Source organism: Pollicipes pollicipes, unplaced genomic scaffold (assembly GCF_011947565.3).
Source record: "Pollicipes pollicipes isolate AB1234 unplaced genomic scaffold, Ppol_2.1 Scaffold_4740;HRSCAF=5597_pilon_pilon_pilon, whole genome shotgun sequence".
Lineage (NCBI taxonomy): Eukaryota > Metazoa > Arthropoda > Thecostraca > Pollicipedomorpha > Pollicipedidae > Pollicipes > Pollicipes pollicipes.
In genome coordinates, this window is record NW_023596545.1 from 2316396 (window position 1) to 2339614 (window position 23219).

At 61.0% G+C, this 23219-nt stretch overlaps 2 protein-coding genes and 1 long non-coding RNA gene across 3 annotated transcripts; all 3 read left to right on the forward strand.

Annotated features, from left to right (window-relative positions):
- The first annotated feature begins 1294 nt into the window (after positions 1-1294).
- On the forward strand, positions 1295-2714 carry Pu (GTP cyclohydrolase punch). Its single transcript, XM_037221774.1, has one exon. The coding sequence runs from the start codon at positions 1366-1368 to the stop codon at positions 2095-2097; it is 732 nt and encodes a 243-aa protein (XP_037077669.1). The 5' UTR covers positions 1295-1365; the 3' UTR covers positions 2098-2714.
- A 6960-nt stretch (positions 2715-9674) lies between these two features.
- On the forward strand, positions 9675-10596 carry LOC119098748 (uncharacterized). Its single transcript, XR_005094285.1, has 3 exons — positions 9675-9867; positions 10167-10283; positions 10501-10596. It is a non-coding gene; the product is annotated as an uncharacterized LOC119098748 (long non-coding RNA).
- Positions 10597-10781: 185 nt separating this feature from the next.
- Positions 10782-15352, forward strand: LOC119098871 (putative serine/threonine-protein kinase fhkB). The gene is made up of 6 exons (XM_037221915.1): positions 10782-11331; positions 11707-11928; positions 12835-12916; positions 13362-13512; positions 14611-14701; positions 15233-15352. Exons 1-6 carry the CDS (start codon positions 11002-11004, stop codon positions 15350-15352), a joined length of 996 nt encoding a protein of 331 aa, XP_037077810.1. The 5' UTR covers positions 10782-11001.
- The last annotated feature ends 7867 nt before the right edge of the window (positions 15353-23219 follow it).

Consider the following 23219-nt stretch of genomic DNA (forward strand, 5'->3'; position numbering starts at 1 on the left):
TTTGTTCATGCACCATACACACTCTTTTAGCTCTCGGGGGTGTCCCATCCCGGTTTGAGACATTTTTGTCTTATGGAACGTCCTAGACCCGATCCTGGAACATATGTTGGACATCAGTGACGCGTTTTGAGACGTCAGGATACCACTTCAGGATGGAGACACGCTTTGATGTGGGGGCAATATTTTTGCCCTCGGAACGTGTTTTCAAGCTTCAGGAGCAGAAAGCTGGAGAGGTGCGTACACTGGTTGTAGTCACCCTTCCAGTTATTTGTGCGCCTGTTATCATAAGGGGTTTCCTTCCCGCCATCGGTGCACAAACGTTGGGGAGCGGGGGGGGGGGGGGGGGGGGCCAAACGAGTCCTCGGATGCCACGTACCAGCCCGGGGACTTGGGGCGTCCTTGTGGACGTCTTTCTGTACTCGGAGACGTATTTTCAGATCACATGGGCACCCTTTCAGCTGTCGGGGTGCTTTCCCTCTCGCCAAGATTTTAGGCACGTTTGGCTCTTCATGGTCGTGTGACAGCCTGCCTTGTTCGGATCCGTGTCGGGTGCCTCTTCAGGGACGCGTTCGGATCCGTGCCGGGTGCCCTTCTTGGGACGCGTTTGGATCCGTGCGGGTGCAACGCGTCCCCATTTGGGAGGCGCCGCTTTTCGATTGACGAAAGCTACCAAGCCCGAAGTTAAAACTTTCGTTTCAAGAAACTTGTATTCATGCGTACGTTGACATTGGCATTTATCTAGTGGCTTTATCCTACCCCATATGGGTGTCAAAGTTTGGTATCGTCTTGTGCGCCGTATGCCATTTCGTTGCAGTGCAGTTTCTCCTGTATTTTTACGCATCCCCGCCGTTACATAATGTTAGAGTCGTCAGACGTACGGCTTTTCTTGGATTTTCCTTGGGGTTTTTGGAGGGTGTATTCGTCACTGGAGACCGGTCATTCCTCCCACCAGCCGCACCGCTTTATTCCATCGGGAATCACAGCTTCAGTTCACAATCTGGCGGTCGGTATGCCGTAAAACCCCGCGCGTCATCGCCTCCAGTTGTCAGCACCGACTCACCGACGCGTCTAAGTGGCCGCTAGAATCGGCCTCCCCGGACGCCGGGCCTGCCGGTCTCCAGACGCGGCGCCTGTTGCACACTCGTTGCCAGACGCGGAGACCCCGCCGCCGCGACCTGCCCTGCCGTGTCGGGGCGGCCCGGCCCTGCCGACCCGGCGGCCCGCCATACTTTCTCGTGGTGCGCCCGGCCGGCGCGGCGCCCCAGTGCGCCACAGTCGCCGTCTGGCAGCCGAGGTCGATACAGCGGTCGCGCCCGCCGACCAGACACGCCCAGCAGCCCAGCCAGCGAGCCGCGCGCGCGCGCCATGAGCGGGACGAACGGCAGCCAGGTGGAGCCGGCCGCCGCCAAGAGGGCCGCCGAGCAGAACGGCGCGGCGGCGGAGCAGTCGAGTGCGCTGGTGCGCCGCCAGAGCTCGCTGCTGCACGATGGCTGCATGTTCCACAACGACGTGGAGCTGGACCACCGGCCGTCGCCGCGCCAGCAGCTGGTGGCCGAGATGGCTGACAGCTACCGCCACCTGCTCTCGTCGCTCGGTGAGAACGTGGAGCGCGAGGGCCTGCTGCGCACGCCGGAGCGCGCCGCCAAGGCGCTGCTCTACTTTACGAAGGGCTACGACCAGAGCATCAAGGATGTGCTCAACGAGGCGGTGTTCGACGAGGACCACGACGAGATGGTGATCGTCAAGGACATCGAGATGTTCTCCATGTGCGAGCACCACCTGGTGCCGTTCATGGGCAAGGTGTCGGTGGCCTACCTGCCGCGGGGCAAGGTCATTGGCCTGAGCAAGGTGGCGCGCATCGTGGAGATCTTCAGCCGCCGGCTGCAGGTGCAGGAGCGGCTGACCAAGCAGATCGCGCACGCCGTGCTCGAGGCCATCAACCCGAGCGGCGTGGCCGTGACGGTGGAGGCGGCGCACATGTGCATGGTGATGCGCGGAGTGCAGAAGATCAACTCCAAGTCCGTCACCAGCTGCATGCTGGGCGTGTTCCGCGACGATCCCAAGACGCGCGAGGAGTACCTGGCGCTGATGCGCTAGCTGGGTGGGGCGGGCGGCCCGGCGGCGCGGCCGGCCCGGCTCTGGCGCCGTGGGCTTCGCTGCAGCCCCGCGTCGGTGTAGCTGACGGAGTTTTCGTTGGCATTGCTGTGGGCCCGAGGTAAGCATGCCTCGGCTTTGGTTGTTCACGCAGCTGTAGTTATGACAGCTGTCTGCACATCATGTCTACGCCAGTCTCAGCTGGCTCGCTGTCGTCGCTTCCCACGTTCGTTTCACCATATGCTACGTAGGCGGGATAGTTCAATGTGAAGGCCCTGCTAGCTGGACGCGATCGGTGACGGTCGCGGCACTCAGGACCCGTCGTCTCCCGCGCGCAGTGTGCTTTGGCCGTGGCGTAGTCTCCGCAACGTCGTCTCTTTAGAGGCCGGGCAGCGCTGTGCCAACTATACGTATCTGTGACAAGGTGGGACCAAGTCGGCTGGGCCGATCCGATGATGAAGGGACCAAGCAGTCGTGGCCGACTGCACATCCGTTGTCTCGTTGGTCGTTGCGCGCTGTAAGGTGGCAGCGGTGGCTCGCGACGCGCTCGGTCGCCGCTGTCCGCCGCTAAAACCCTTGGTGGTGTCATGGTCGTCAGTCTCTGAATAAAGCCTGGCATCCGCCCCGCCGTGTGTGTGCGTGGCTGCGTGAGTGCCGCGTGGCGCGGGGAGTGGCCTGCTACGTCAGCTGACACTGTGCGGAGACGGAGGAGTGGTGGCTGCGTGAGTGCCGCGTGGCGCGGGGAGTGTCAGCTGAAGCTGTGCGGAGACGGAGGAGTGACCAAGCACGCTATAGACAACTAGCCCGAGAGCGGACTTACGTTCGATGTGGCTGGTATGTAGGCTGAGCGGCTGGTTTTGCAGCGCTTTATCGGTTGGGCAGGCGGGTGGGGCAGGCGCTGCAGCCCTCTCCGCAGTGCCGAGGGTTGCGCCCCTGCCTCGTGCCCTGGGCCGCGTGGCCCGGCAGCGGCGCCGGCCCCGCACCGCCCGCCCGGTTGCGAAAGTGGTCGGCCGCTGCGGGCGGGACGGCCCTCCCTGGGCGGCGTTATCTCGGCCCGGGATCAGCCGGCCGGGTCGGGGCGGCTGTAAGACGGCAGTGGCGGCGCCGAACGCCGGCCGCCGCCTGTGGCGGCCCTCCCTCCGCCCGGCGCCCAGCCCTGCACCCAGCCCTGCACTCCGCCGGCCTCCGGCGTGTGGCATCACCACCCGGTCAGCTGGCCGCGCGGCCAGGCTGGGGCAAGTTGTCGTCCCCCCCCCCCCCCCGCTCAGTGTTGGAGGCACCGGTACTGGGATGTAGGACTTCAGAAGTTGGATCATTCAGGAAATGGTTGGTGCTGTTCGCGGCAGCAAGTGGTTGGTGCAATCCGGGCAGGTGTGGAATTGCGTCTGTAAGTATAAGCTGCTCGGATTTTGTGTTCAGCAGGAAGGTTCTAGAGATACCAGACAGCGCACAGCCTATGGTGCTATCTACATCAGTTAAACCTCTTAAACCTACCGCTTAAAATAATCACTGGCTCCGCAGAATTAGGCGACAGTGAGGTTTCTCAATGCGTAGTTATCAGATTAGTCGTTGAGGCTGATAAACGTGCAAGCCACCGCACGCTACCACTGGAAAAGAAATGTGGTTTTATGCGTTTGAGAAAGAGAAACAGGTTTTGGGCGATGTGTAGAAAATGTAAACTGTGGTGTTTGTTCGAAGCGGCGCGAAACGTTCTTGCTATAAGAGAATCGGGACAGAGATACGTACGTTAAAAAGGCTGATTTGGGGTCGCTCAGAACAGTTAAGGGATGCGATGGAATCCAAGAGCGTTAAATACATCTGCCTAAAAATACATCAGTATATGATCTGATCACGATCGGTAATAAATAAGCAATAGATTAGATATAAAGATTCCAAAATAAAAAGGGTAGGTATATGCATACGATAGCTTTTGTGCTGTAATGAAAAATATCGGCAATGCAAAGTTAAACATTTGTATTACTGCACAATCGCCGGAGTGGTCTGGAAATGCCTGTGCCTGGAGGGAATGTGCCTGGAACGGCTGAACTTCAGTTGTCGGACCAACGCAAGATGTCATCAAATCAGCTGTCCAATTCCATCCCCCTGGCGAGAGATGCCTCCACGCACAGCTGCCCGGTCAGAGAAGAGATGGCCTCGGGGCGTGCCGGTGCCGGCGGTAGTGGGCTGACCCGCGGGACGGGTGGGCCGAGGGGCCCGCGCCGGCGGTGTGGGCGGACCCGCGGGCGGGTCGGCCGAGGGGCCCGCGCCGGCGGTGTGGGCTGACCCGCGGGCGGGTGGGCCGAGGGGCCCGCGCCGGCGGTGTGGGCGGACCCCGCGGCGGGTCGGCCGAGGAGCCCGCGCCGGCGGTGTGGGCTGACCCGCGGGCGGGTCGGCCGAGGAGCCCGCGCCGGCGGTGTGGGCGGACCCGCGGGGCGGGTCGGCCGAGGAGGCCGCGCCGGCGGTGTGGGCGGACCCGCGGGCGGGTCGGCCGAGGGGCCCGCGCCGGCGGTGTGGGCTGACCCGCGGGCGGGTGGGCCGAGGAGCCCGCGCGGCGTCGATGCCTCCGCTGATCGATGCTGCCTCTCTGCTCTCTCCCCTCGAGTGGCCCGACTGCGCCACTCGAGAGACGCCGACGAACGGGCCGCGCCGGTGGTGCCGGTCGCCCGGCGCCGCCGCTGGGCTGGACTCCGGTCCGGAGGACAGCGGCGACGCACTCTGTCGGCTCCGAGCTGCGTGGCGGTCGGCGTGGCCGCTATGTGCTTGCGGGAGAAATCGGCGGCCCTTTCGTCAGATCCAGGCTGTGATTCAGATGTGCTTTCATGAAGGGTCCGTAACTATGGCGGCTATTCACACTACAGGTCAATAACAGTAAAGCGTAAGTGCGTCGGAATGATTGAGGATTATGTAAGTAAAGCGCAGCCCGTCAGCTCTCAGAATGGTGCGGGTCGTTAACGATAAGCAATGGATTTTCCAGATCTGGCGGACGTCTTTATTGCGTCGTTGTACTATGTGGGCAATGTCGGGGCTGCTTCCTGTTTCCCCTGTATCCCACTGATTGCGGGTTTTCTTGTGACTACTGACTACCCGACCACGGCACATAGTCCGATTCATTGTTCCCGCCACAGGAGTGGCGCCCAAATTGGCAACATTAAACACTAACCTGTTGACGTTGCGTTGGAAGGAATGTAACCCCCTCCCCCCTGAGGTCTTCCAACTTTATCCCGTGGCGGAGCGTAACACCGTATCACCTGTGTCCTCCTGCGCCCGTTCACCAGGAGCGGTGCTCCCGCCCGTGTTGGCTCTCCGCCGGCTTGTCTGCGCCCTTCGCCCGTGAGTGGCGGCGCCTCGCGTCTGGAGGCCGGCTGGCACCCTGACTCGACGGCCGGCCGGGGGCGGCGCCCGACCCGCCGTCGCTGCCGTGTCGACACAGGCCAGGTCAGGGTCGGCCGGCTGACTACGGAGCGTGCCGGGGAGCGTGGGGGTGCGACCGGCGGCGCGGCGGTGACAGGCGGCGTACCGGGAAAACCAGGCGCCGGACGTGAGCGGCCGGCCTCACCGCCGCTGGCGTCGCGGCCGGGACTGAGGCTGACTCAGCGTAATTACGGTCTGCTGCACTTACTTTGTTCTGGCGCTATCTGTTCGTTCGGGAACCTGATGTGTTGTACTATCTTGGTCTGATGAGCGCCAGGGTTGGCAAACCTGCATTATTATGGCTAATGAGCCACGTCGTAGTTTGGATTGCGACCGAGCAGTCGCGCGGGGATGGGATTGCCACGTTTGTTATCAACCTGTCACGGATAACATGACCGATTTGTGCACTGGTCCCGGATTAATGCGACTCGTCGCCTCGTAGTTGGTGTCAGCGTTTACCCTGAAAGGGCAAACTGCCCTCAGCGATCAAAAATTCAGTACAGCTCCAAAATAAAAGGCCAAAATCGAACGGCAGGTCCCGCTGGCGCTGAGGCTGAAGGGTGTCATGGCGTACGCTTCGAGTCTTCCAGCAAACGTTCACCGCTCACCCGGGCTGTGCCCAGGTGACGCGTGCAGCGGCTCGGTCGGCAGTGCTCCCGTTACGGCAGCGTCTCACGCGCGCGCCGCCGGCGGTCTTGCCGCACCGTCTCTGGTGGAGCCGGCTGAGCGGCAGCGGCGGCCCGCTGGGCGCCGCTGTCGCCGTCGCCGGCCGCCGGCAGTTGCGGGCCCGCCGCCGGCGCCAACGCTCGACCCGCAGTCGGCCGGCGGCGGCGCTGAAGTGGCCCAGCCGGGCCGGCTCGGACACCCCCCCCCCCCCCATCCCTTCCACCCAGCCTCCTCTCCAGCCTCCGCAGGACCGTGTGGTTCCGCGCGGCGTCCGTCGGACACACCTCCCCCCTCCCCATCCCTTCCACCCAGCCTCCTCTCCAGCCTCCGCAGGACCGTGTGATCCCGCGCGGCGTGGCGGCCGCAACAGTCGTCACCCGACGTCGCCGACCGTCTTCCTGGTAGAGCATGCCAGCAGAGCTCTGCTGCATCGGTGACGTGTGGGTGCTCTCGGCAGGCGGCGGGTGTGTGGACGCCGGGGCCGGTCGTCAGCGTCGTCAGGATGCCGACGGACGTCGTCTCCGTGTGGCTCCGCGTGCGCGGTCGCGACCGCGAGCGGCAGCTGCGCAAGAAGATCCGCATGCCGCTCAGACAGCTGACCGCCATGACCCTGCTGAGGTTCCAGGAGTTCTTGGTGAGTAACGTCCTTTGGTGGGCGACTTCACGAGCGGAACCTGTGCTTGAGTGACGTCACGCGGCGCGGTGAGGGACGTCATGGTAGCGGCCGCCTCGCGTCTGCAGTGTGTGCGGTGTACCGTTGGAGGCTTCTCTCGATCTGAGGTTCGCGCGGCTGGTTGTGGATGACGTCACTATGATTGGCTCGGACCAGCTCGCGGCAGAGTGACGACTGGACTAATGCGTCGTTATGTGAGCTGTTCGCGATCTCGGACAAAGATGAGACGGCGTGAGACGTTCCCGAGTACCGGACGTCGCGGCAGTAACCAGTTCTGGTGATGACGATGCGGTGAAATGTCGCAGTCGGTCTCAGACAGGCTTGTAATTTACATGCACGTGGGGACGGCGCAATGCAGTGCGTCATCACTGTGAGGCTGTTCCTGTGCCTGATGAAGCCTGAAACGCGACAGCTTCAGAGGTGTCGTCACGAGTCTGGGTACCCCCGCGGACGCTGAACCCACTTAGAACAGCAGAGCACGTGCGTCACCCATGTCTCACAGCCGCGCTTGTCGGCGATTCCTTCACCTTTGCACGCTAGCCGTCTCAGTCGGCGAATGCGCAGGCAAACTGCCGCCCGTTGGCTCGGCGCTTGCGATGAGAGTCAATGCCGAGCAGTCACTTCAGGGTCGGGCACTGACGGCGCGGCGCGAGCATGACCGCGACCGTGCTCCGTGGCTCGGTCAGAGCATGGAGCACGGCCATGCCGTTGTGGTTGTGCTGATCCACAATACACCGCTGCGAGCGTCTCTCGCCGCAGCGGCGCGCCGGCGGACTGCCGGTGTTTGCCCTTTCGCCTCCCGAGCCGCTGGCCGCCGCCGGCCGCCGCCGGCCGGGACAACTGCGCACATGGCGAGAGGGTGCCGAGTGGAGCTATCCGGCCGGCGGCGCCGCAGCGCCCCCGCCCGCCCCCACGAGCGCGGCGCGCCGTCACGGGGTACTTACCGTGCCCCTGCCCCCGTCCGTCTGCCCCCACTCGCACGCAACGCGGCGGCCGCCGCCCCATGAGCGGGTGCAGGGCTGGGATGCCCGGCCGGTCCCCCCCTCCCCCCCCCGTCGGCCGGCTGGCTGGCCGCGCCGCCCTGACGTGTCGCCCGCGCCTGCCTCTCACCCGCAGCGCGTTCAGCTGGAGCTGGAGCGACCCACGGCGCTGGCCTACTGCGACGACGAGGGCGACAAGGTGAGTCCTGGCCGGGGCGAGCGTGACGGGAGGGGGCGGGCGCGGACGCGACGTGACCGCGGCGCTGTCATGGCGCGAGGGAGAGGGGAGGGGTTGACCGCTCAGTGCGCCGGCTGCTCGAGCTCACTGAGATAGCCGGCCCGCCGGGGTCGGGGCAACGCCGTGACCTTGGAACTGCGATAAGGTTGCGGCACATAATGCCGGCTGGTTCACGGGCTGCACAGTCACTGTTCGTGGAGAGGTTCGTTGTCGCGCTGGTGGCGCTATGTTGTGGAAGAGCGAAATACGTGCCGGGGGTTTTCCGGGCGTGTGCAACTTGGGATACTTTTAGCTGTCCTACCAGATTCGGCCGTTCTCGTTGCTCGCTGTTATACTTCGCCCCCTGCAATATTATTTTGGTCAAGTTACTTATTCTGGCCTGACTTCATTGGCCGTTATAGTTCTTTCTGTATGGTTCCTTCTTTGATCTCGATCATTATGGGTAAGCTACATGGGGGCATTGGTGGTCAGATATGAAAGGAAGCTGGAAATGTCACTTATCCGGAAAATGTGGCGCGTAATCTCCCGGTCTGTGCTGGTACAAGATTGAGCATGGTACATGATGGTACATGATTGTACATGATGGTACATGATTGTACGTGATGGTACACTAGTACATGATTCTCTGAAGTGCATCTGCTCGGGGGCCAGGCTGTTAGCGGCTGGCTCTGACAACCAGCCACCCTGCATCGCTCGAGCTCGAAATCGTTTGCTTGGCTTGCACTGGCGATACATAATTGTTAACTGGCAGCTTGCCCGTGAAAGCTGGTCCGGCACGTACCCGGCAGTGTCGTGCCTCGTTGTCTGGCTCTCCTGCCATGTTCAGTGCCGAGTCCGTGGTAAGAAAAGTTAGAGATGTCTCACCATGAAGTTGCTCATACCTCGTCGGTACAAATTCTTGCGAGAGGGTTCTAAGTGCTCGTGATGGGAAGATCGGTCTGGTTGCCAGCGATGTCTGGTGGTGGCTTTTACGAAGACCGATTGTTAAAATAACGCATTCGAACTACCTTGAGCATTGGGAGGGGAGGGCCACCCAGGCAAGGCTGGGAAAAGCGTGTTGTGGTCGAAGGCTGCTGCATTGTGATGTAGCACAAGGGTTGTCTGAACCGTGTCAGAATCCGGCCAACGGTGTGGAGTTTGTGGCCAGCTGTCGTCCAGTGGGCGCTCCTCTCGAGGCCTCCGTGACCTTCGGTCGTCCCATCCGCGGCAGATCCCGGTGACCACTGAGGACGAGTTCAACGTGCTGGTGTACATGGCCGAGATGGCGGCGCGACAGGGCGGCGCGCTGGAGCTGCGCCTGCGCGAGCCGCGGCAGACCGACTCCACCAGCCGGCGCGTACAGGGCTGGCTCAACACGGCCTCCGCCAGCACCGCCCGCGCCCGCGCCCGCGCCGCCGCAGCCCGCGCCGACGCCGCCGACGCCGCCGCGGCGGCGACCGCCGCCGCCGCCGCCGCCGCCGCCGCTCACGCTGACGACACCGAGTCGCTGACGTCGGCCCGTCAGCTGGCGCAGCGACGTCCTGCAGCTCCAGTGGCTCCGGCGGCTCCGGTGGCTCCGGCGGCTCCGGCGGCTCCGGTGGCTCCGGCGGCTCCGGTGGCTCCGGCGGCTCCGGTGGCCCCGGCGGCGGTGTACGCCCCGCTATGGCCGCGCGGCGCTGCATGCGCGCGCCGCTCGGACGGATGGGCCGGATGACGGTCTGCAAGCGCCGCTGCCGCCCGAGCCGGCGCGCGTCGGCACGGGACGTCACCGCGAGCGCAGGAGGGAGCGCGAGGTGCCCAACTGGTTCGACGGCTACATGAAGCAGGTGAGGGGGCACAGGCGTGGCGGAGCTGACGGCGTGAGGCGGGTTGTGGCCGTGCTTGAGCGGCGTCGCGGTGTTGGCCAGGTGGTTTTTAGTGTCCTTAGCACCTTTTGCGCGTGGGATTTCGCCTGGACGTCTCGTGCGGAGTTGTTAAGCGCTTCGCGTTGTTGGGTTAGGCGGTGCGGTGTCCGAAGGATGGTAGTGGTAACGAAAATGCTGCTGTAATTGCGACATTAAAGATGAACGTTTATGTCGCGGCTCTGACGGAATGGCGGCTAATGCCGCCGCGGCCTCCGCTCCAGTTCCAGAAGGACATCGTGACGGAGGTGACCGAGGCCGTCAAGGCGGAGATCCAGGCATCGCCGGCTGCCGAGATGACCTGCGCGTGTCCATGCGCGCTGGCAGACTCGTCGACCGCGGTGAGTGCTCGACCTGACCCCGGCCAGCTCACCCTGTGACTCCTCGCGCCTTCCTGTGCCCCGCGTGTTCGCTCGCCGTTCCATTCGCACCGGAGGAAGTGCCTTCCGCAAAGCCGATTGAAGACCGAGCTGTGTCATCGTGCGGTTGTTCTCCAGCCGTGTCGCCACCCGTTCGCCGCTGATGCGCTCACATGCAGCGTGTGCGGCTTGTTTGCAGTCGCTGGGGCCGGGCTCGCGCGTGAGCCCGTCGCCGTCCAGCCGCACGGCGAGCCCCGCCCCGCCGCTGGCGGCGCGGGAGGACCGCGCCTCGCAGACCTCCCCGCCGCCGCCGGCCAGCGACAAGTGCTGGGTGTCGGAGCCGGCGCTGGCCGCCGCGCCGGCCGCCGCTGCCGGTGGCGGGCCGCCGGTCGACGAGTTCGGCCTGTTCTCGGTTTCGGCAACGGCGCCGGCTGCCGCCCCGCTCTCCGGCAAGTTCTGGTCGTCGGCGCCGGCCGTCGACGGCGACGGCGGGTCCAACGTCGGCCGCAACGTGTCGAACGTGCACACGGGCAAGACGGTGTTCAGCGCCGGCGGCCGCTCGGTGGTGACGAGCCGCGCCCGGGCGCCGCCGGCGGGCCTCGCCCGGGCGCCGTCGGCGCCGCTGCTGCCGCCGGTCGGCCGGCCCCAGCCCCGGCCGCGCCGCTGCCACACCGACGTGGATGACGCCGACTACCAGTGCATGCTGGTGATGGTGGAGCACTCGGCCGCCGAGCTGGATCCGGAGCCGGAGGAGAAGCAGGAGGAGCCGGAGCAGCCGGAGCAGGAGACACTGCCGAAGGAGCCGCAGCACCAGCCGACACTGGCACAGGAGCAGCAGCAGCAGCAACAGCAGCCGCCAGCGCAAGAGCAGCAACAGCCGCAGCGGCAGTCAAGCTTTGATCAGCTGCTGCATCAGCTTTCCCAGCGGCCGCAGCCGCACGCAGCACAGGAGCAGCCGCAGCTGCAGCAACAGCCGCAGTCCAGCCCGGAGCAGACGCAGCAGCGGTCTCAAGCCGCCGTCGACGAACCGGTAAGCGGTTTGGCTGTTGGCGGTCCGGGGCGTGGCGCGATCAGACGGATTGGGCGACACGGCACTTGTCGTCAGGCCATACTGTGCTGAGCCATGGGGCTACACGGCACTTGTCGTCAGGCCATACTGTGCTGAGCCATGGGGCGACACGACACTTGTCGTCAGGCCGTGCTGGCCACAGACTGCCCTCTGTCGATTTCGTATAGTAGACCCTGGGCCGTGCACAGTTGCCGTTCTTGCCCTCCCATGCTATGTTCTCACATATCACGGTATGATTGCGCGGACCGTGTCCTTCATCCGCGGGCGCCGGGAACCGCTCCCGGCCGGCGGCGCGCTGGCTGCGCGCCGGCTCTGAGCGACGGCCCGACCCGACAGGAACCGGAGACGGCGGCCGCCGAGACGGACGACGACTACGTGACGGTGAACGGGCGCCGGTTCAGCCTCTCGGAGGACGACTTCTCCGACATCGTCATCATCCCGTCCCCGGACGGCTCGGAGCGCTTCGAGATGGTCGAGGAGGAGGACGAGGAGGAGGAAGAGGAAGAGGAGCAGGGCGGACTGCTGGATTCGGTGCGGGAGGCTCGCTGCGACGGACAGGTGCGAGGGCGACATGGGTTCTGTCAGGGGCTGGTGACTCGCAACATGGCTTTGATACTTTCGATCTTTAAAAAGCCTCAGACGTGGAAAATGAGACTGACATTTCAGCATCGATGGGTCGTTTCACGCTTACGTCACCCAAACAGAGTGGAAGTGAGCCTAGGCTTCGACTTTCTGCGCATGACGTCTGAGGCTACGTGCTCGTAAAGGCCACTAAGGATTGAGAGATCAGTAGGTGCTGGCGAGCACTTCTTCGCAAACAACAGTGTCTCGGAAAACTTGTAAAAACTGTGTACACGCAACTGCGTAAGACAGACGCTTTGCGTCTCTGCGGGAAGAGGCTCAAGCGTAACATCATTATTGTCGCAATAAAAAAGTCGTGTTGCCTACCGCTCAACTTCAGGAAAGCTCGCTTGTGTTAGAAAGTACTACTGTGCGCCTCATGTGTAGAAACTGTCGCTGTCTTATTTCAGACGCCTGAAAGTTATGCCGTTCGGCACAAACTCCAAACCAGCACATTCGGGATTGTAACTGGTCGTGGATGGTACTTTTGATTGTTTTACTGCTGAAACCAGAGCCGGAGAGCGTGCTTTGCCCTTCTATGCTGCTTTGCTTAAAGCAGACTTTTGTGCACAAACGCTAGGAAGCTGCTCACCATCAAGATCTGTTTCGTAACTGGAAATTGTGAAGTGCCTTTTCTTGTGCATACCCGAACGCTTTTTTTCATTGTTGCGTCCTAACGCGGCCGCGACCATTGTCTCCTCATGTTGTCTGGTGTCAATGACACTTGTGTGGGGGGGGGGGGGGGGTTGAAAGGGGCCCGTCCCACTGGGAGCGGCGCGCTTGGTGCCGTTCGTCCCGTGGCGCCCGCTCGCTCGCTCACCCCTCCGTGACGCGCCCGCACAGGTGACGCCGGTCGCGCCGGCCGGCGACGCGCTGGTGGCTTCGGCGCTGTCCGACAAATGGTGTGACGCGGCCGTCTCGCTCGGTGAGTGACGCTGAGTCCTCGGGACAGGGGCGGCGGGACGCGCCGCTCCGGCAGCGAGGGAGCCAGCGCCCGACACTCGACCTGGGCCTGGTCCAGATCAGGGCTCGGCCGGACTGATGGGCTCCACGGGTCTGGCCTGCTCTCCGTCTGGTCGTGGAGCCTGGATTGTCGTCGGTGTGCGAGCCAGGATGGATTGCTCGGAATGGGCGTAGCTGTTTTGGCACTGCCCTCCGGTCGTCACTAGCCGCGAGGGCTGCCGTTGCGAGCGTTATGTGCCAGCTCGGTACGAAAAGCGAACATCTTACGCTTTTTGAAGACTTGCAGTAATTTTTTGTCGTCTGCCATTTGTTTCGGGCTTCACATAACCGTTCCATGCGACGCCTAGCCGCCGCAGCCCCCCTCCCAGCCTCGGTGGCGCCTGTCACCGCGCGCCTATCCCCGACAGAGGCCTCCTCGGAGCTGGACGCCCGCAGCTGGGTGGCCGCCGAGCTGCCGGAGGACGCCGACGCGCGCCGTGACTCGAGCCCGCAGCGCTCACACTGTGAGAGCGCGCCGGCCGCCTGCCCGCTGGAGCTGAGCGCGCCGGCCGCGCTGCCGTCGGCGCACACCGTCTCGCTGCCGCTGCCGGCGCCGGCGGCGGCCGAGGCCGAGCCGCTGTGCGGCCGCGACGACCCGCTGTCGGCGCTGCCGGCGGCCGTGCGCCGCGGCCTGGCCGACAGCCTGCAGCGACTGCCGGAGCCGCTGCAGCGCGAGCTGGCGCTCCAGCTGACCGGCCGCCGCTGCGCCGAGGTACGCCGACGCCGCGCCGCGCCGAGACAGCCGCCGTGCGGCCGGTGGCGGGTTGCGGTGTGGACGGCGTCTGTGGGTGTCTGGGTGTGAGCGGCGTCTGCGGGTGTCTGGGTGTGAGCGGCGTCTGTGGGTGACTGGGTGTGAGCGGCGTCTGCGGCGTCTGTGGGTGTCTGGGTGTGAGCGGCGTCTGCGGGTGTCTGGGTGTGAGCGGCGTCTGTGGGTGTCTGGGTGTGAACGGCGTCTGTGGGTGTCGGAGTTTCAGCTGCCAGACGTCGTGCGTGCCGTGGGTCGGTCTCGGCCTCTGTGTCATATTGTCGGGGCGCTGGCGTCGGACGCTCTCCTGTCCGCCCGGTATGTGGTCGGACCGCGGCCGTCATGCGTCTGCCTCCTGTGTCGCCCTGCCCTCCGATGACAGCGGCCTGCCGGCAGGTGTTCTGGGAGCAGTTGGGCGAGATGGCTGCCGCGTCTGGCCGCAGCCGACCGCACGAGCTGCTGCTGGATCAGGCGCAGCGGCCGGGCGGCGTCGGCCTGCTCGTCGACTCGCTGCACGGCCTGCTGCAGGAGCTGAAGATGTCGGCCGCCTCCAGCTCCGAGCTGGACGGTCTGGGTGCGCAGGCCGTGAAGCACACGGTCCTCCTGCTGCGCGGCGCGCTCCGCTTTGAGGAGGAAGAGGACCAGCGGGAGCGGCCGGCTGCCGAGGCGGCCGCGGAGGAGGCGCCCGAAGAGACGGCGTCGGCGCCGCAGTCGGCGACGGCCCAGCAGGAGGAGACGTCCGGGGAGCCGGCCGCTCAGCCGCCGTCGCAGGAGCCGGCGCCCGAGGAGCCGCTGCAGGCGCCCGAGGAGCCGCTGCCGGCGCCGGAGGCCGACGGCGCGGCGCCACCGTCGCTGGGCCGGTCCCGTCTCAGCGCCCTCCTGCCAGAGTGGGTGCTCAACCTGCTGCGCTACCAACACGAGCGGGGCTCGCAGGAGGCGGTGCCGACGGAGGCCGAGGCCATGGTACGTGACACCGCGGCCCGCTCGGGGCATGGCCGTCTGGCGTCGGGTGTCAGTCACCTGCTGGACGGCGATGCTGGGCGCGGCCTCAGACCGTCGCGCGGACAGATTGTTTTTTGATGTGCGAATTCATCGTTGTAGTAAGGTGTCGAAGGGCGCTGATGTTGGGACCATGCTCCTTTCCGTGTTTTGTTCCAGTATTGTGGGCTCAAAGTTCTTTATCGGCTTTACGAGCTTGACCGTAGCTTGGTGGTCGCCGACTCAACATAACTTTTGAACTCAGGTTCAAAAACTAGGAGCTGAAGGCTTTGCTGGCTTTTGCTCTGACATCGCAACTGCCTTGGATGGCGTTTCCTCATTGTGGTGTGTGTCTGGAGCCGCACAGCCGTGACGTGTACTGATGAGTGTTCTGACTGACGCTTTCGTCGGAAGAAGCCGCGTGATCACCAGCGGATGGACTTATGGCGCTACCGAAAGTGCCAGGCTGCGTCTCTGATGGGGGATACGCTGCTGACCTGCCCTGTGTGCCGCCAGATCATCTCGCGCCTCGTGGACATGGGCTTCTCGGATATCGTCCAGATCCGCGCCCTGTACTGCCAGTACGGCGACGACTGCAACGCCATCGCCTCCCACCTGCTGGACCGCTCCGTGTAGGCGGGCGTCACTGAAGCTGCGTGCCGGCCCTGCTGGTTCCGTTGGCTGCTCTTCGCTTGCGGCGGTGGCGGAGCGTTGGGTGCTGGCGTGGGGCAGTCCTCGGACCGGGCGGCGGCACAGGAGCGAGCGGCGCGCCCGCCGTACGGTGGTTCGCGCCGGCGCCGCCAGAGGCGCGCCAGGCGAGGTGTAGGTGGCGCTGCGGCTGTGTATGAGGACGAGTCAACGGCTGCGTTGAACACTGATCAGCGTCTGCGAGTGAAGACGAATCAACGGCCGCGTTGATCACTGATCAGCAGCTGCCATTGAGGACGAATCAACGGCTGCGTTGAACACTGATCAGCGTCTGCGTGTGAGGACGGATCAACGGCTGCGTTGAACACTGATTAGCGTCTGCGTGTGAAGACGAATCAACGGCTGCGTTGGACACTGATCGGCGTCTGCGTGTGAGGACGAATCAGCGGCTGCGTTGAACGCTGATCAGCGTCTGCGTGTGAGGACGAATCAACGGCTGCGTTGGACACTGATCAGCGGCTGTGTGTGAGGACGAATCAACGGCTGCGTTGGACACTGATCGGCGTCTGCGTGTGAGGACGAGTCAGCGGCTGCGTTGAACGCTGATCAGCGTCTGCGTGTGAGGACGAATCAACGGCTGCTTTGGACACTGATCGGCGTCTGCGTGTGAGGACGAATCAGCGGCTGCGTTGAACGCTGATCAGCGTCTGCGTGTGAGGACGAATCAACGGCTGCGTTGGACACTGATCGGCGTCTGCGTGTGAGGACGAATCAACGGCTGCGAGCCGGGAGCCTTATTTTAGACGTGGCACCCTGCAGTCTGCCCGCTTTGCACCAGTAAGGGTGCGACAGTTGGCGCCGATGAATGTGAAATTTCCGAGTGTCATGCCTATAGACCGGAATTGCTTTAATTTGCCGATTGGGGCTGTGCGTACGGGGCGTTAAGATGGGCTTATTACCTTGGTTGTGGCGGGAAGGTGGCGCCGGTGCAGCTTTCACCGGTGGAGCTCCGCCCAGTTGCGGAGCAGCTGGAATGGGGTTTGGCGGTTACGCGTGGACTGTTTTATCCCCGTAGCGCAGATGTGCGGACAAGGGTACCGCAGACAGCGTGTGAAGCTTCAGGTGGCGGCCGTCTCCCGCGCGTTCGGCGCCCTTCGCCCTGCGCGAGCCGCTGGCGCGTGTGCGTCGCTGGATTTCGTCGGTGTGGTGTGAGCTGAAGGCTGACACGCGGACCCATCACGCCTTTCGCCACCTGTGAGCGCTGTTTGTCGCACGTATCGCTGTTGCCGCGTATCCGGTCGTTGCAGTCCGCTTGTAAACAGTTACAGCGTAGATATACTGGCACAGACGCCGCAGCGTGGTGTGGACAGATCGGTCATCTATTCTGGACAGTTCGGTAGACGTGGCGTTCCTTTTATCCATATTCATAGAAACCTAGCGACTAACACCGAGAGCGCCGCCGCGGCAAGCACCCCGCTGGCGCGTATATTTTACCGACGCGCACCCCGCTTGTCAGCAGCCGACCGGCGCGAGGCGAGATTTTCGCGGAGATGTGTAGCCCGGTTGCCGGCCGGGGCTGCTGCGCAGGCCGGGGGACCGCACCGGACCCGCGGCCGGCCCGTGCTGGACACGCCCCCGACGGAGCAGTCGGTGGAGCGAGCGCGACGCAAATCGTGTGGTCTCAGTCAATAAATACAGAACGCACCCAGCCGGCGTGTTCGGGGAGGAGTGGGGTACTCCTCGGATGTCGTCCTGGAGGAATGGCTGCCACTTCAGGCGAGTGGACTTCCTTCTGCTGCGTAGCACGGAAGCTGGGAATATGTGTTAGGCTCATTCCAGCAGCGTCCCAGCAGTTTATCCCGCTGGTTGGACATCGTGGCACCTTAGCGGGCTCGGATAAACACCCAAAAAATGCAGGAGGAAGCCTTGTCAGACATGTCATTTTCGGCAGCGATGCACGGCAAGGTTTTGTGGACATGCTGCCCAATTTCTGAGACCGTGCGTTGTGCGCTCTTTACTCAGCGTCGGGTCACATCGCAGCAGTCTAAAGACGAAGTCAAATGAGATTCTAATGGAAGGCGGCACGGTTTCTGCGGGGAGTTAGTCCAGGGTGCTGGACATTTCACGATGCCTTCTGCTGATGAAGCAGTGCCCAAGCGGACACCTGAAAGAACTTCATGTATTCCGACGGCTCGTCTACGTTCCATTGACCGTTCTAGGTCTTCGATGGAGCCTGAGGCAACTGCTAAGCGTCGCGCTGAGTGTCCAGGTCTCGGTCAGCATGGTCGGTGATATGTGGTGTGGGCTGATGCTGCAGCCTCGCGTGTGTTGGAGACGCTGGGTGAGAATCCTGGAATACGGCGGGGGCAAATCCGGCCGGACTTGGCCCGGGGCTCTTAATAATGGCATGGTTGCATGGTGTTTCCAATTCCTCGTGATGAGTATTTTGCGTTCATGTATTTAGTTCAGTCGGATATATATATATATATATATATATATATATATTATATATATATACTTCAATATATATATTTACTTCAAGTTTAATTACATTTCTGATAATACTTTTTTCTTTTCATTCTACTTCATTCGGGCTTATTCATCGTTACCGATGTAGCCATTTCTCAAGTAAGTACGCCTACACCCTGGACCACTACCTACAAAGCGAGTGGCGTTAACACATAACCCGCTCTTTAGGCGGATCACCTGTTCACCCCATGCGTGGTTGTGGGGTTGAATATCCATACGTTATGTCGACTGTCAACTCATGCTGAAACATCCACTTCAACTCATTGTGCATGTCAGGGCGGCACTAATATCTCAAGAAACGGGGCTCGCCGCTTTCCCTTGATTTAAGCTTTTTCCATGTACCACTTGATTTTAAGAGAAGTGAGAGCCCATATCCTCCTTCCTTATTAACTTTTAGGTGCGCAGAGGCTTTTGTTCTTTGTTGGTTTCGTGAAATATTTTAAAGGCCCCCGATCAAAGCTGCCACTAGGCGTAGAATCTACGTAGTCATTTTATGAACAACGCATTGCTTGGACCGCAATATAATGCATGGAATTGGCATAGCTTAGGCCACGAATTGGGCTCGTGCACCTCCGTGGCGCGTTACCCCAGGCAGATTTGGGGAGTAGACGCATGATCTATTATGCTCAAAAATTACATAGCAGTGCTATGTAATTTGGACTCAGCTGGCCGCTTTCCGGACTTGATAAAGGCACCTTGAACCATAACATGATTCCATCAGAGTCGATTTTGGCGACAAAAACAGGTCATTTTCTAACGTTTACAGACTAGATTCCGATATATGCAAAACTCATTTGTATGTACCACACGGGGCCATATGTAATGCTCTGCCGGACATGCGGGCTCTCAGAGCAAGAACATCTGGGTTTAGCTGGCTTGGCCCGGTCTGAAAAGCGTGCCTGCCAGTGTATTCATGCATCTGTGAGTGCATTCATGTGGTTAGATACCTGAGCAGATGATCCCACTAGTGAATCTCACATATTGCCTTTGCCGTGTGCTGCCAGGTGAGACCATTATCCTGTTTTTTGTGTGTTGTCAGTTTGTCTGACAGACTGGGTGTGCCTCTGGTTTGGCCAGCTGCCCTTCTGCCGATGTTCATGCGATTAGCCAGCTGACTGCCTTGACGTCGACTGCATCGCTGCTTATCCACACACACCGTCATCTCTCCGTAGTCGATTGACGCCGGCTGCGCATGAGGATTCGTGTTTGTTCCGGAAGGGCGTACTTTCTCCCCAGGTCCTCTGTGCTCAGCCTGACATGCTCACCAATATGAAGGGCATTTGCCAGTGACGCTGGTCGCTGCCAGAAGGATGCTGTCAATTCTTCCGTGTTTGGTCGGCTGACCCCACTAGGGCGCTTCAAGACGTCCCACAGGTGCCCGAAAATGACTGGGTTTCTGACTGGGGAATGAGTACTGGGCGTACGGGTTTCAACCACCGCTGGAGGGGTCACGGCCCGAAAAACTCCCCTATTGACTGCTGGCGCTACTTGAAAGATCGGAAAATTAACTTTATCCAGCCTGCAAGCTTGTTTGGTCTCAACGCCTGCCTTCCGATTCACCCACTCGTGGCGGGGTGGATTCGAGTCGGTTTTGGCAATCGTAATTTTCCCTGACTGGGACGGTCTGCGGCTGGTGGCACGTGTGCGGCCGCGCGGGACGGGGTGCCCGACGCGCAGAGGCACGAGAGCCGCACGAGCTGTGCAGCACGAGACGTATTGTTACCGGCGCTGACGGCGGCGGCGGCGGCCGCCCGCGTGGCGCGAAGAAGCACGGACGAGGGTGGGCTGCTTAGTCCTGTCGATTCTGTAACGTTTGGTTATACCGTCGTACTGTACCGTGGCATTAAGTATTCGAATTATAATTCAAATATATGGCACCGGCTGACCTAGAGGTCAGGTGGCGTCAGAGGCCCGAATGGACCATGCCGAGCTGCGGCGGCGCGCTAAGTTTTCATTGCAAACTTACGTCGTTGAACTGTGATTCTACAACCGGCGGGTGATGGCGGGACTCACGCAACAAACGCTGCTTAACTCGGGCTACAATCGCATAAATTCATCGAATCGAAATGTCCGGACTTATCAATTTCGAAAAACCACCCGCTGACCCGGTCGTGAAGTGCTTAAAATCATTTTCAGCCATTGATTGCCGACCGATGCAGCAACAAGTGCAGCTCTTAAAAGTTTCGTCTCATGCATTGTTAGGGATTTGCGTGCCGCCTGTTCGGTCAGGCCTGATGTTGAAACGGTATTTCATATTGCAAAAAAAAATCTGAAGGACGTGGGTCGCGCCGGGTCCAGATCCGGGCGGCCTGGTGTCGCAGAGACAAGACTAACAGCGTCCTCGTGGAATATAATCGCCGTGGCAGGCGGGGTCGGTCTGTGCGGGTGGCTAGTTGCCTCCGTAGTCTGTACGCAGACGGCGTGGGTTCACCCATTTCGGGGTGTATTAGGGGCTGTCATATTTCAGCTGCCGGACCAGGTGGAGACGTGAAAACATGGAGCCAGCTGTGCGATGCAGGCAAACTCAGTCCCCCCATGGTCCCATCCCATCCCAGTCCTAGTCCCAGTTCCAGTCCCATCCCAGTTCCAGTCCCATCCCAGTCCCAGTCCCATCCCATCCCAGTCCCCAGTCCCATCCCAGTCCCAGTCCCCTCCAGCCCAGTCCCAGTCCCAGTCCCAGTCCCATCCCAGTCCCAGTCCCAGTCCCATCCAGTCCCAGTCCCAGTCCCATCCCAGTCCCATCACATCCCAGTCCCAGTCACACCTCAGTCCCGTGGCTGCGTTCAAATTAGCCGGCAAGCGGCTATTGTCACCTCTTCTGAGACCGATCTCGAATGCATTATGTTGGGCTTAAACTGAAGAGATTTGACCGCGAAGACGACTACGCAAGCGTGGTGCTCTGTTCACTGGTGGTCAATGACTATGTATTTTTGTAATTCCATTTGTACTGGCGTAGGGTGACCCACACGAACGCGTGGTGATTACTGTCTAGAGTCACCATATAAGGTCAAGGCACACACAAGGCCATTACGTGCAAAACGCAGTTACACATGCCAAAAGTAGGCTAATCCTGTGACATCGAATCACGTCCGATCAACAGCCCGCCACTTAGCCCAGGAAAAACACTGTCTGGGTTGCGACTTGATTTCGCGGGTCAGCCCGTTGTAAGCGGCCGCGACTCGGTACCGAAACCGCCTCCTCCCAGGCTCGGCTCTCGGCTTAGGGAGGTGCAACAGCATGTCCCGCCTGGTCGCCTTCCCTCCCATGTCGTGGTTGCCTGGCAGCTCGAGGGCCTGAGACTCAGGCTGCCCATCAGCCAGAGCTCGCTGACTAGGAGGTCCACTAGCTTGTTGTGCAGTGAGCCGAGTTAGTTTCTCGCGCAGGTCCGGTAATGGAACAGCCAAAGGCTTATGTTGCTTTAAGGTGTATTATTTCCTTGCTTAAGTATAAAACTTGTTTTGAACCATTGCCACATGTTGAAAGACAGCATCGGAAGTGCCAGAGAACCAGGCTGGTGACTAAGGTGGTAACGAAAGCCTCCGAAACGCTATGACGCACATTCGCAGGCCGGCCAGAACGCCGTTACGACGGCGGCTTAGCAGTGACGCATGTGCGGCTCATGACACGACCCGGTCGGAGGTCACACCCAGACTCCTCACTGCGCGTTGTTCGAGCATAGTACTGAGAACACTGGCGAAGATATTTGGGAGTCCATGTAGATTCTACGAGTTTCCGAAAGTGACCCGCCGTTTTGTTTGCGTTGGCTTTAAGATAACCCGCGCGGTACCATCGACCTAGCGACTGGATATACTTTTATGCAGGAGAAGAGGCTCCGGAGGTCGTTCTTCCTGCCGTTTTCCAAGATTGAGTGTCACCAGGGTGCTGGCAAATTTCGCCAGCAGCCGCCGCTAGGTCGTTGGAGAAGACGGCGAAGAGCAGTGGTGCGAGAGCCAACCCCTGAAAGACATCCGCTGTTGGGAAGCAGCTATGACGTCACGCCCCATCCCGACGGACCGATCGCATAGAAGAGACACACTCTGAGCGTGCCCGCAGAGATGGGTCGAGAACCAGCGGATCTCAATGGCGCGCAGGCCTCATTTGCAAACTGGTCGCGGTTGATCGCGTCAAATACTTTACCAATGTCCATGAAGCACAGCAGTGAAACCTTTGCTTTATCGGTGCCGTAGCGAGGATGCGGTTGAAGACGAAAACAGCGGGGTTTCCGTCGTGTAGCGATGACGGAAACCGTGCTGGGCGGCTGAGTGGGGACGGTTGTGGGAGAGGTAGAGCTGTAGCTGTCATTAGACAACTCGCTCCACTATATCGATGAAGACTGTGACGAAGGATGTAGGATGTTGATGAAGGAGTCAGATGAGTCACCGGGGCTGTGGATGGTATTGACAAGGGAATGCCTCCGTGAATCATGGATATCGGAGTGAACTATGAAGAAATCGACGATGTCAAAGATGACGACGATGTGAAAGATTGCAAGACATTTGCGGCTTTTCTGTTCAGCCTTTGGCGTTTGGCGCAGTGCTGTTGTCACAGTCGCTAAAACCGTAAACCATAGCAAACTCAGTTAACGCCTTAACTGAAATCGGCCCCTAGAAACTGACACAACATCTGGCCAGACTCACAGCTGATCATTTTCAAGCAATGCCATTTCCGAATTAGTGCGGGATTTTGACATCAGCAGACCTTTGCCAGTTCAATTCTCATGAGTGGTAGACCTTCCGACGCGGTGGTCAAATCAATGTGTCGGATTCCACTAGCCGATTTTTGGCGACATCTACATGACAACATTTGACAATTATCACATCTGCTACGACCTCGTTTGTACAAAAACGCCCAAGATGACCTCCGCCTACCGTTTGCATACAGCTAGATGATCCACCGTCTGCGTCTGTGTCTGCCATCTGTGTCTGTCATTTTTGTCTGTCTGTGTATGTGTCTGCCGTCTCTGACTACCGTGCGTGTCTGCGTCTGCCGTCTATGTCCGTGTCTGTGTCTGCGTTTCCGTCTGTGTCTGTGCCAGCCTTCTGTGTCTGTGTCTGTGTCTGTGTTTGTCATATGTGTGTGTCTGCGTCCATGTCTTCCGTCTGTGCCTGTGTCTCTGCGCCCTCTCACCACCTGTCTGCACCGCCTGTCGCCATCTGCTTTTGTGGCCTGCACGAGCCAGGTGACTGCACTTTTTGTACCTGTGACGTTTTGTGCAACCTGCCGGCCACACCGTCCGCATCCCGTCTTCGTTTCCAGTTAGCCAAACTTCCCGGCCCGGCCACCACGCTGTGTGTTGAGCCGCCACGAGCCCCGGCCCCCCGTCCGG